Raw genomic sequence first — 12,770 nt, 5'->3', positions numbered from 1 at the left:
CTTCGAAAGCCGGGCCTATTAAAGTGCAGATTCATATGACTGTGTGCTCTCCAATAAGCTAGCATGTAAGGAGAAGGCTTAGGAGAATAGGAAGCTGGCGTATCCTGAGTCAGGCCATTGGGTCCAGTGTTCCCTCTAACAGGGATTCCCAGACGTTGTTGACAACAACTCCCACAATTCCCAGCCACAGGCCATTGCAGCTGAGAATGCTGCTCATGCATCTGCCTGAAGGTGTGGTGTGTCTCTTTTGTTGGACAGGGCTACAGGGCAGAAATGGACAACCCCACGATGACTCTCCTCCTGCCACCCCTCTTGAGAAACCGGAAGGACGTTCTCTTTGGAAACATGCCTGAGATTTATGAGTTCCACAACAGGTAAGGGGGGCAGCAACTTCCAAATCATTTATCTTCCTCCCTCCAACCCCTGTCATAAAAGTTGACTCCAGAGGAATAAACCCAACTTTTCTTCTCCCTTCTCCCTCTCTCTTTGCAGGATCTTCCTTCACCATCTGGAGAGCTGCTTGGAAGCACCAGAGAGAGTAGGATACTGTTTCTTGGAAAGGGTTAGTAAGGACCCCCGCCCCCAGTTGTCTTCACAACCCCTCTGGCCCCAGATGCTGAGGCTGGTTGCATCAGAGATGCTTGAACCTCCATAAGTTCTGTAGCTCTCCTCTTCAAAATCCCTACAGCCTGTGCTTCTAGAAAGGAGGGGCTCATGTACTTTCTTCTCTCTCTGCAGCGGGAAGACTTCCAAATGTATGAGAAATACTGCCAGAATAAGCCACGGTCAGAATCTCTGTGGAGGCAGTACGCAGAAAGTCTCTTCTTCCAGGTATGCAGATTATATTCCTCAAGGTATTGTGATGCATGGGTGAAGACAGACCACACGATGTATGAGATTTAGTCCACCATTAGATATAGGAAGCTGCCATATACCATGGGTCCATTTAGCTCAGTATTGTCTACACAGACCGGAAGCGGCTTCTCCAAGGTTGCAGGCAGGAATCTCTCTCAGCCCTATCTTGGAGATGCTGCCAGGGAGGGAACTTATAACCTTCTGCTCTTCCCAGAGTGGCTCCATCCCCTGAGGGGGAATATCTTGCAGTGCTCACACTTCTAGTGTCCCATTCATATGCAACCAGGGCAGAGCCTGCTTAGCTAAGGGGACAAGTCATGCTTGCTACCACAAGACCAGCTCTCCTCTCCTCTCCAAACACTGTCGGACTTAATTCTACTTTTAAAACTGATCACCACTGACCCTGGATCAGGATCACCACTGCCTCGTATAGCAGGAGTTCTGTTGGGTCTTTGGATGTTGTTGATTACAACTCCCACTATCATCAGCCCTACGTGGCTGGGGGTGCTGGGAGGTGTGGTCCAACAGCATCCAGAGACCCACGTTTGAGAACCCCTGCTATAGGTTTACATATTACTTCTATCAGCTATCTGTTTTGAATGGTTAAGGGCTGTTCCTTCGTGGTAGAGTACCTGCTTTGCATGCAGAAGGTCCCGGGTTCAATTCTTGGCAGCATCTCCAGGCCGGACGAGAAAAGACCCCGGATCACTGGAGAGCTGCTGCCAGTCTGTGTAGATCAGGGCTGCGAAACCTCAGCCCTCCAGCAGTCGTTGGACTACAACTCCCATCAGCCCCAGGCACATGGGCCAATGGTTGGGGATTCTGGGAAATATAGTCCAGCATTTGCAGGAGGGTCAAAGTTGTGCAGCCCTGGTGTAGACAGTGCTGAGCTAGATGGATTAATAGTTTGATTCGGTAAAAGGCAGCTTCATCATCCATACTGTACTGAAGGAGTCAACATTCAGTGATTGAACATCTGCTTTGAATGCAACAGCATCAATCCCTGGCATCTGCAAGGAAGATTCAGAAAGATCCCTGTCTGAAGCCCTGGAGAGATGCTGTTGCTCAGTGTAGCCAGTTCTGAGCTAGCTAGACCAGTGGTCTGACTCAGTATAAGGTAACGTTCTATGCATGGATATTTCAGACACTCACGGTGCCTTGCACTGGCTTCTCTGCTGTGTTTCAGGAGTGCCAAAGGAAACTCGAACACAAGCTCGGCCTGGATTCCTACTTGCTCAAACCTGTGCAGCGGTTAACAAAGTACCAGTTGCTTCTCAAGGTATTCGTCCATTTGGCTACAGTTTGCTGGAACGGGTTTGCATCCTTTCGCGTCGACTGCTTTGACCATCCAGCAGTTCCTCCTATCTGATGGACTGTAATGCTTCAAAATGCAAGTGGAGGGGCCATGCAGATGGGGCCATGCAGAACACACTCACAGCGTGCAGCAAGCTAGTACGTCAAGGAGAAGGCCCCAGATTGGCCCGCTAATCATTTTGGGGTGGTGTTGCTTGTTTTCCTAGACGTCACCATTATTAGGACAGGAGCCATGGGGAATGCTTATGGTGATTTCTGACAAGGTCAACCCCCCTAGAGGTGGAAAACAGGTGATCGCATTGCAAACCTTTCAGCTTTTGGTGTGTTCTCATGCCTTTTTTATCCTGACCATTGGGCCTGGAGTGGCCAAATTTGGAATGGCATTGTAAACACTTTGAAAAGTTTTGAAGACACACAAACTACTCTAAAAATGTATTGATGTCAGAGGCATGGGACTGAAAATTGGCAGGAATGTTCTCCAAAGGTCACTTCATGGAGAGAGTACAGGAGAACCTCATTATTCACGGGGGTTCTGTTCCTCGCCTATTACCACGAGGAATGGAACCATGACTAACAAGGCATTACTCCTATGGGAAACGGGAGGTTAGGTTCCAGGATGGAGGAAAAGTGCTTAAGGGGGGGGGGGGGGACACTGAAAAACCATAGAATTCTGTAATGCACTGTACTCCATATGTCCAGGAATACCCCCAAAGCCGCAAAATGTCCCCAAATTGAAAAAAATTGTGGGGAAAATGAGGGGTTTTTCCCAAGAAATGAGCCACAAAATGGCTCCGATGGACAAAATGTCATTCAGAAGTGACCTCCACGGTCACTTCCGGCCCTCCAGGAACCACGGATACATGGGTTTTAACCCTTTCATATCCATGGATACTGTAAACTGGTGTCGATCAGACACCCTGCAGATATGCAGGACTTCAAATAACGAGGTTCTACTGTACAACAATTTGTTCATCGCTTCCCTAAGCCTTTCCTCTGACTGCAATGTTAACCTAATCGCTTGGGGGTAGGGATAAAGAAGGGACAATAATGCAGAGAACACTATAAGTACAACAATGCTATCAGCTCTTTTCCATCTCTGGGGGTGTGTGGGGTGGGGTAGATATTTCTGAAAACCAGAATGAGCATTTGCCCCCTGAGTTGGTACTGTTGACCAAAATTGGTTGGGCTGGCTTATGAAATAAATGCTCCCACTGGCTGGCAGCAGAATGTGTGAACAGACTCCGGTGAGCAATTTTGCACTGGAGACTAAAGCCCTCTCTGGGGTGTGAGATATGCAACAGCTCATTCGCACTGCATGTCGGACTTGGTAGCCCCAAACTGGTGAGCATGAATTCTGAGCAGCAGCCCCAAGCCTGGAGAAACCATTGCATTTGTGAACCTTACTCTAAAAACTCTTGATTTGTAGGAACTTCTGAAATACAGTACAAGTTGCGAAGGCGTTCAGGAGCTGCAAGAGGCCTTGGTTGCGATGCTGGACTTGCTTAAGTCAGTCAATGACTCCATGCATCAGATTTCGATAACTGGCTATGATGTAAGTTGCCTTTCATGGAACTGGGGAATGGAAGGTCAGTCCCATAACTAGAAATTGGATTATAGGATCCACGTTCAAATGAAGCTGCTCTATACTGAGTCAGCCCCTTGGTCCATCTAACTCAGAACTGCCTACACTGACTGGCAGCAGCACTCCAAGGTTTCAGGTAGGGCTTTCCCAGCCCTACCTGGAGATGCTGCCAGAATTGAACCTGGGATCTTCTGCATGCAAAGCAGATGCTCTTCCACTGAGCTAAGTGAATGAAATAAAACGTTGTATGGCGCTGTTCAGTCTGGGCTGAATGCTGTTGGAACCAACATGGCAGAGAATAGTCTTTCAACTAGTCTTTCCATGCAATCTGTTTCATATGACACCCCACTCACCTTGACCCATGCATTTAGCTCATGGTTGGATGGGGAAGCAGAATCATGTCTGTCAGTGTGGTGTAGTGATTAGAGTGTTGGACTAGGACCTGGAGACCTGAGTTCAAATCCCTGTTCAGCCATAAAACTCACTGGGTGACTCTGGGCCAGGAAGAGTGAGATATATATGTAAAAAGGGATAGAACAAACCTTGGCATACCTCCTGGCTTTAACCTGAGTACAGAAACAGGATGCTGGGCTGGAAGGGCCTTTGGTCTGATCCAGTAGTGCTTTTCCTATGCTTTCTTCTTAGCTATACGGCTAAGTGTAACAAAAGTGTATTTTGTGCAGTGGCCTAATGCCTCCTTGAATTTCTGGACCTCATGTTTTCTGTAGCCTTGCTCTCTCCTTAATGAACAGGGTTAAAAAAAATAAAAATTAAATCCTGCCTTTATTTATCTGGACAACCTGCTCATTTGAGGTATATAGCTGGGTTCAGTTGACTTCCTTGATTGCAACTGCTATTTCCAGGGAGACATCAGTGAACTTGGCAAGGTGCTGATGCAAGGATCCTTCAGCGTGTGGACGGGGCACCGGAGAGGGCCAACGAAAATGAAGGATCTCGCCAGGTTCAAGCCGATGCAAAGGCACCTCTTCCTGTATGAGAAAGCCCTTGTGTTCTGCAAGAAGAGGGAGGACCATGGCGACAGCTACGACAAGACCTCCTCGTATAGTTTTAAGAACTTTTTGAAAGTAAGGAAAACCTGGGTACAGCAGAAGTTCTGGTTGCAGAACAGGGATGTGCAAATATTGATTGATTTTATTCGAATCAAATTGGAATTGAATTTTGAAAATTTGTTGTGAATCAAATCAATTCAAGCCTGTATTGGTGCCTTTTTTTTTTTTTTTTACCAACCCGGGACCTGCATGGTTTTTTAAAGGAGCTAAATGGCCCTTGAATCAAATTCGAATCGAATTTCAAAAATCTAATTGCCCTTTTAAGGAGTGATTCGAATCGATTCAAAATCGAATCGATTTGCACATCCCTATTGCAGAAGCCAATGAGTCCAGTTTTCTTTTCATGGAAGACTATGGGAAGAGTAGAAGTAGCCATAAATAGGACCAGCTGCAGACCTAATGTGAAACCAGGGTTTCACATTTTGTGTGCAAGCAAGCAGATGGGAGTCTTGTCTGCACTGAGCCAGCAAGGAAATACATGCTTCCTAATGGGTACCAGGAAGGAGGTGGCACCTACAGATCCCTAACAACCCTCAAAGTAACACTGTGATGGATAAGAACTGCTTCCTTATTTGTACATGAGCCAACCGGCGTGGTTGGTACCACCGGGGGACAGATGCACATGGTGATTTTTGATAAGCTCTACACTTATAGTGGGCAGTAGAGATATAGGAAGATGCTGAAAGGCATTATCTCATACTGTGTGGGAGGAGGCAATGGTAAACCCCTCCTGTATTCTACCCAAGACAACCACAGGGCTCTGTGGGCGCCAGGAGTTGACACCAACTCAATGGCACAACTTTACCTTTACACCCCTAGAGAAGGAAAAGAGGTGACTGCATTGCAAGACGTCCAGCTTTCGCTGTGTTATCATGCTTATTTTGTCCTGACCATTGTGCCAGCTGCAGCCAAATCTGCAATGGTGTTATAAAAGCTTATAACCATTTTAGAAAACACAAACACTGCTGTAAAACTTTATTGATGTTGTCAGAGGGATGGGAATGGAAATTGGCAGGAATGTTCTCCAAAGATTACTCCATGGAGAGAGGACAACCATTTGTTCAGCTGTTACCCTAACTCTGTCCCTAAGCCTCCTCTATCTGCAAAAATGACTGCAGTGGTACCCTAATCATGTGAAAGTAGGGACAAAGAAGGGGTAAATTGTGTGTGTTCTGTATTTTTTGCATCTTGCATTTTTATTTTGGTTTTTTTAAGATGAGCGCTGTTGGAATCACTGAAAATGTGAAAGGAGACCATCGGAAGTTTGAGATCTGGTACAGCGGGCGGGAAGAGGTGTACGTGGTCCAGGTGGGTTTCCTTCTAAATTACATGATGGGGCTATTCACACGAGCAGGCAAAACCGGACTAAGGAAGCCCAGCCCGGTTTTGCTGGTGCGTGTGAACTGCCAGGAGCTGCATGGCTCCCGGCAGCAGCATGGTGAACAAGCATCTTAGCGAGCTCACCACTTCGCCCGGGTTGTAGTACGAAGGGTACCCAGAAACCGGGCTAATTGATCGTGTGTCCGTTCCACGCGGCACCTATACACAAGTAGCCTCCTGACCAGCATCAGGAGCAGAGTTCCCCCTAACAGGGATTCCCAGATGTTGTTGACTACAACTCAGGGGAGCAACAGCAGGAGAGAGGGCATGCCCTCCCCTCTTGCCTGTGTGCTCCCCAGAGGCACCTAGTGGGCCACTGTGCGAAACAGGATGCTGGACTAGATGGGCATTCTTGAGCCTGATCCAGCAGGGCTGTTCTTATGTTGGAACCTTCAGAATGTTGGGGTTGAGTATTTCCCCAACCAGTCTTTCAATCAATATAAAATCAATTAAAAGTAACCAGGATGCTGTGAATCTGGAAGAAGCTTCCCAGGGGCATCTGGTGGGCCACTGTGTGAAACAGGATGCTGGACTAGATTAGGCCTTGGGCCTCATCCAGCAGGGCTGGTCCTATGTTTTTATGGTCAGTCAAGTCCCAGCTGGGTGGGAGGAGTCCGCCCTCCCCAGATTCCGCCTCCAGCTTCTGAATGAGGTAGGCAGGAGAATCGTCCTACTTGGCCCATGACCAAGCTCCCCACCTCTGACCCCGTTTTTAATCCAACACACGACCGAAAATCGGGCGCACATCCCGATCGTGTGATCTGCCCTATATTTTTCACATACCTTCTGGTTCTTGGGCAGCTTCAGGTCTCGGGTTCTTTTGTAGCGGATAACCTGTTTTCTCACCCTGGTTTGGAAGGCACAGCTTGATTTCAGGCAGGTTTCTTTTTCTTCTCTCAGGCTCAAACGGTTGACCTGAAGATGGCGTGGCTAAACGAAATAAGAAAGGTTTTGTTCAAGCAGCAAGAACTTATCCAAGGTACATTTGTTATAGTCCTTTCTGAGGGTACCAGCCTTTGCTTCAAAATGAAGCCTCTGGATTTTCCTTTGGGAAAGGGGACACCCCATTGCTTTTATATAATGAAGCAGCAGAGGAATTCTACTTTTGCAAACAGCAGAATGCTTTTGAGGGGGCTGGCGTTACTCACCAGAGTCCCACCCTACAAAAAAAGCCCTATTTGATGGTGTCGTTATTTCATAACTACAACTACAAAATGATATCTACAAAAACCACCGTGGTACACATTTCTCTGCTTTTTCATTCCGTTCTTATCTTCCAAAACAGAAGAGCCTCCCCATCTCTTACAACTTTAAAAAGGGCAGTCAAGACACATTTGTTCATCCAGGCTTTTAATTAGATACTGTTTTAACTGTTTGATGGTTTTTAATAATTTTAACGTTGTTTTAAGTTTTACATTGTTGTAACATGTTAACCTTTTTATTTGTTGTTTTTAGTGTTCTGTTGTAAACCACCCAGAGATTTGCGTTTTGGGTGGTATACAAATACATTAAATAAAAAATAAAAATCAGTTAATTTTGGAAGTCATGTTGTGCTCCAGGTAAGTTTTATACCAGTGTGTTAATGAGGGCAGAAGTGGAAATTTCCCATAAGATGAAATACAAAGTCTCGCTGCGGATAATATTTTATTTATTTATGTATTCGATTTATATCATAAACAAAATACTAACTCTAACTCATCTCCCAGAGCAGGGGTAGGCCACCTTGACTCTCCAGCTGTTGAACTACAACTCCCATCAGCCCCACCCACAATTTGTCCATTACATTCCCCACAAATGCATTATTAATCCAGGAGCTCTCAACCTTGGGTCCCCAGACATTGATGGAGGGCAATTGCCATTGCGGCTGGAGATGATGGGAGTTGTAGTCCAACTACGTATGGGGTAATGTGCACAAAATGAATTGTTTGAGTCATTTCAAATTTGAATAGAATTCTAGAAATGCATTTCGAATTTGAATCAGAGTCTAATCTGGTCCAAAAATTTAATTTGAATCAAATTTGAATCAATTCAACCCTGTTTGGGCATATATTTAAACCAATCAGGGGGCCTGAATTGTTCTTAAAAGGTGCCAAATGGATCTTGAATTGAATTTGAATAAAATTGCCCTTTTAAGGGATGATTCGATTTGAATTCGAATCTCAAAACACCCAGATTCGAGTTGAATTGATTTGAATTTGAATTGATTTGCACATCCCTAATCTGGGGATGCACAGTTGAGAGCCCCTGGATTAAACTAATACAGTTTTGTATCATTCTCTCACACAGTTGAAAAAAAGCCGCCACCTTCATGTGCAGACCAAATCCAGCTTTCCCCACCTCTGGATGAAGGGTAAGTGAGATGAAATTGATAGCAAAGCAGCTATTTCCTTTCTCTTCTTTACTAAGCAGGGTCCACCCTGGTTTGTATTTGGAAGGGTGACTACATGTGAGCGCTGTAAGCTATTCCCCATAGGGGATGGGGCTGTAGCTCATTGGTAGAGAATCTGCTTGCCTGCAGAAGGTCCCAGGTTCAATCCCTCACAGAATCTCCAGGTAGGGCTGGGAGAGATTCCTGCCTGAAACCTTGGAGAAACCACTGCCAGTCTGTGTAGACAATTCTAATTCCTGGGTAACAGTATATTAAAATTGTATGTGCCTAGAACTCTAGTTTTGTTTATAGTTGTGGTCTATCTACCATTGAATTTTTATACTGGCTTTCATTAAAACAATCTCAAAGTGGTTTACAAAACATTTAAAACAATATAAGACTATAAAACAGTTCCCCAATGAAAATATTAAACTGGAATGCAAAAATACAACTCTAATTAAAAGTTTAAAAAATGGACAATAGGACTGTAAAATACAGAGCAGCAGCAAGAAAAACAACACTCATCTAGAAAAGCCTGGGTAAAAAGCCAAGATTTCACTTGCTTTCTAAGAACTGAGATGGAGGCTGAGAAATGGATTGGTCATTACCTGCTCATAACTTGGTAGGTCTTGCTTCCTTCAGTTCTCTGAACGGACTTTCTGTCTTCCAGAAAACAGCCGAGAGTGTCGGTCAGCTCGGAAGAGAACGATTCCGAACGCACCAGCCCGGTGACCCTGGAGAGCTCTACGTCCTCCCCTCAGAACAAACCAAGTAGGTGTATGTGTATACCCTTTGGGGACAGTGATCCAACTTATTTATTTATTATTTCTCTGTGTAAACCTTCTGAGCCATTTTTGGAAGGGCAGTAGAGAAATTGAATAAATAAATAATATAAATAAATAAATTCTCTATGAGTATAATTTCTCAGTTACTTTTAGAAATTAATTTAAAAGTCAAGGATGATTGGATTCACTTCTGTTTAAATACACAGAGTCCAACCATCCTTACCTTCCTCTGTGCAAGCTTTGAGAGCTCTGAGGTTAGCTTGGCTTTCCCCCCTTTTTTTCCAATTTTATCCCCTTCCCCATAGACTTCTATGGGGATTTATTTATTTTTTGCCTTTTTTTTAACCAATTCTGACCTTCTTAAGGGTCCAAAAGGACCCAAATCAACATCTCCAATTCGAATCAGGTCAGATCTGACCTGAATCTGATTTTTTTTCAATCGTGCACAGGCCTAATGTATATACCTACTTTGGGTTGCTTGTATATATATTGGAACTCCAACAAGACTGTGCTTCTATCCCTGCCCTCTATTCCCTCCCAGCTCTTAACCTGTCCTTTCGTTCCTGTGCGTTGTTTTAAGAAACTGTATTGAGAACTAAAAATAGTATTAATTTGGAAACAAAAACAAAACTCAGTACACCGGCTGCATTGCCAAGTGGTAGGATCCCAGGAGAAGGAAAGGAAAAACTTTTGGGAAACACAAAAGGTTTGCTTGCTTGACCTTCTGTGCTCACAGGGGATGGAGCTTCCAGCTTCCTGTATTGATCTGCACAGGCAGAGGGGACCCGAAAACTCTCCCTTTTGAATCCTCCCCTGCCAAATCCTCCCCTTCCAGTTTCCAGAGCAGGCCTGTCCAGCCAAACCAAATGCCACATATTAACCCCGAAGGCCTTGCTAACCCCTTTGTTTTTGCTGCCAACCTGGGACTGCAGAAATGGTTGGCTGCTCTGTGGACCACCAGACTCTACCGTTGGACTCCACTTGACTTCATGGGTCTCAACAGATGCAATCCTGGCTTGGCCATGAGCAAACGTTGCATTTTCACCATCGAGCAAGCATCCTGAAGAACCTTTCTCATTTATCCGCTTTTCCATGTAGCCTGGCCAGCAATGTCTCATTCTTTGGAGATCTGCGAGGGGCTTGATGATTGGTCCAGCAACCACTACTTCTCAACGTGTTCCGACACCGAAGAAGAGGACGGGAATCAGCTGGTGAGCAGAAGCCTTTGTCCCTGCCCCACATGCCCACACCCCAAAATGCATTGGTTTTTAAAATTATTTTTTCTTTTACATTTCTACCCCGCTCTTCCTCCAAGGAGCCCAGAGCGATGTGCATGGCTTATGTTTATCCTCACAGCAACCCTGGAGGTAGGTTAGGCTGACAGATATGTGACTGGCCCAGAGTCACCCAGCAAGTCTCATGGCTGAGTGGGGAGTTGAACTCATGTCTTCCTGGTCCTAGCCCAACACTCTAACCACTACACCACACTGGCTCTCTGTGTGGATATGATATAATGTAATATGGATATGATATAATATAATTGTAGTTGAATTATCTGCTCCATTGGCTGTGTGATGGTGATGATGATGATGATTTTTACATTTATATCCCGCTCTTCCTCCAAGGAGCCCAGAGCGGTGTACTACATACTTGAGTTTCTCTTTCACAACAACCCTGTGAAGTAGGCTAGGCTGAGAGAGAAGTGACTGATTAGAGAGGTGCTCTGTGGCCTGGAATAAGTTCTGCTGCCCTTTCCCTTGATTAGACTCACTGCCACAAGATTTGGTGATGACCCATACCTTAGATGGCTTTAGAAGAGAATGAGACTTTCCTTCCTCCATGAATTTAGCTGTCATGACTAATAGCCACTGATTGACAAATGGAGCCTTCATCTTCAGGGCCAGTGTACCCTTGAATGTCAGTGTCCGGGAGGCAAGAAGGGCAGCTGCCTTTGTGCCTTGCTTGTGGCTCTTGTGGGAAGGAGGATGCTGGACTAGGCGGCCCTTTGATCTGATCCAGCAGGGCCCAAGTTATGTTCTTAATTCATGCCGCCATTTTGTCTCTGAAGTTTCATGTCGTGGTTCCAGTCCGATGGGACGCTGTCACCGTGTACTTGGTCTGCTGGGTCATTTTCTCCTGCCTTTTCAATCCAGATTTGGTCCCTCCCTTGCATGCCCTTCCAAATAGCCTATGACAGGAAGGAAGGAGGCCAACTTCCCATCCATTTGGAAATGCAGGTGCTGCAGTGTCAAGAGAGAACGAAGCTCTCTAGCCCAGTCCTAACCAGTGGCGCCCCTGAAGGAACCTGGCCTGGTTTTCCAATGAGGATGCTACCTCTGCGTTGGGAAGACATAGCTGGCAGACTGGAAGACCAGCGTCGCTGCTTTAAAAGAACGATTGGCCTATACTAGGGTTCTTCATGGTACAGCCCAGGGGCCAGTGGTGGCCCCCATTGAGCCTAAGGGCAGCTCCCTGACAAATTGCTCATTGGGCCTGTGTGAAGCTTCGGCCATAGCTGAATGCTCTGGACAGTCTCCGTGGCACAATGTGGAGGCAACCATTCCCACCGTGCTGTGCTACACTTCGCCCAGCCTGATGGGGCTTCTTTAAGGGAGTTGTCTCCGAGTGCTGGGGAGGGCAGCCCTACCTAAGGCTTCCCCCAGAGAGGGGGGGGCTCCGTCTCTCTTGAAGGGCCCTCCCAGCACGAGGAAAGCGCAGGTCAGCACAGTGGGAAAAGACTCTCACACTGAAGGGTGGTGGTTGTTATTTTTACCCCAAGTGGCCCCTGCTTGAAAAATAGTAAACATGCTTGGCCTATCTGTTTCTTAACACGGCAGTCTCCGGGAAAATATAAGGCCTTAGCAGACTGCAAGAAGAGCGACTCGGAAGACTTGCTTGTGAAAAATGGGGATGTTATTCAGCTTTTGCATGAAGATGGAGAGGGACAGTGGTAGGTTCTCCTTCTCCTCCTCTTTCTTCTCCTTTTTCCTTCTTTCTTCCCCTCCTCCTCCCCTCCTCCTCCTGCCACTCCTCCTTTTCCCTGCCCCTGCCCCTCCCCCTCCTCTTTCTCCTTCTTTCTTCCCCTCCCCTTTCTCCTACTTTTCCCTGCTCCTTCTCCAGCTCCTCCTTTTCCCTGCTCCTCCTCCTTCTCTTTCTTCTCCTTCTTTCTTCCCTTTCCCTGCTCCTCCTCTTCCCCCTTTCTCTGAAGTAAATTTATATGTATGATGTTATAGCCTGCTTCTCTGCATTCACATGTACTCAAAACAGCTCACAATAAACCAAAGAGACATGCTTGAACGAGCCCACACTTCCAGCCATTCTTTTGTCCTCCGAACCTGGAAATGTTGGGTGGACAATGTCTGGTTCCTTCAGTTGCCCAACTTCAACTCTTGATTACAGATGTCGGGAGATAATCA

At 46.1% G+C, this 12,770-nt stretch overlaps 1 protein-coding gene across 9 annotated transcripts in view; it reads left to right on the top strand.

The window, feature by feature from the left end:
- MCF2 (MCF.2 cell line derived transforming sequence) overlaps window positions 1-12,770 on the top strand; it is a 67,398-nt gene that overhangs the window by 48,580 nt on the left and 6,048 nt on the right. For 8 of the 9 annotated variants that reach the window (XM_053274434.1, XM_053274433.1, XM_053274432.1 and 5 more), the window contains 12 exons: window positions 259-374; window positions 493-562; window positions 739-831; window positions 2,042-2,134; window positions 3,596-3,721; window positions 4,615-4,836; window positions 6,037-6,129; window positions 7,102-7,180; window positions 8,488-8,551; window positions 9,240-9,340; window positions 10,453-10,565; window positions 12,192-12,304. In XM_053274434.1, coding sequence (XP_053130409.1) covers window positions 259-374; window positions 493-562; window positions 739-831; window positions 2,042-2,134; window positions 3,596-3,721; window positions 4,615-4,836; window positions 6,037-6,129; window positions 7,102-7,180; window positions 8,488-8,551; window positions 9,240-9,340; window positions 10,453-10,565; window positions 12,192-12,304 — 1,283 coding nt within the window. The remainder of the gene's footprint in view (window positions 1-258; window positions 375-492; window positions 563-738; window positions 832-2,041; window positions 2,135-3,595; window positions 3,722-4,614; window positions 4,837-6,036; window positions 6,130-7,101; window positions 7,181-8,487; window positions 8,552-9,239; window positions 9,341-10,452; window positions 10,566-12,191; window positions 12,305-12,770) is intronic. The other variant, XM_053274435.1, reaches the window with a different exon arrangement.

The sequence above is a fragment of the Hemicordylus capensis genome, chromosome 11 (genome assembly GCF_027244095.1).
Source record: "Hemicordylus capensis ecotype Gifberg chromosome 11, rHemCap1.1.pri, whole genome shotgun sequence".
NCBI classification, from domain to species: Eukaryota; Metazoa; Chordata; class Lepidosauria; order Squamata; family Cordylidae; genus Hemicordylus; species Hemicordylus capensis.
The sequence above is the reverse complement of the archived record's forward strand: the minus strand, read 5'-3'. Positions and strand labels throughout refer to the sequence as shown.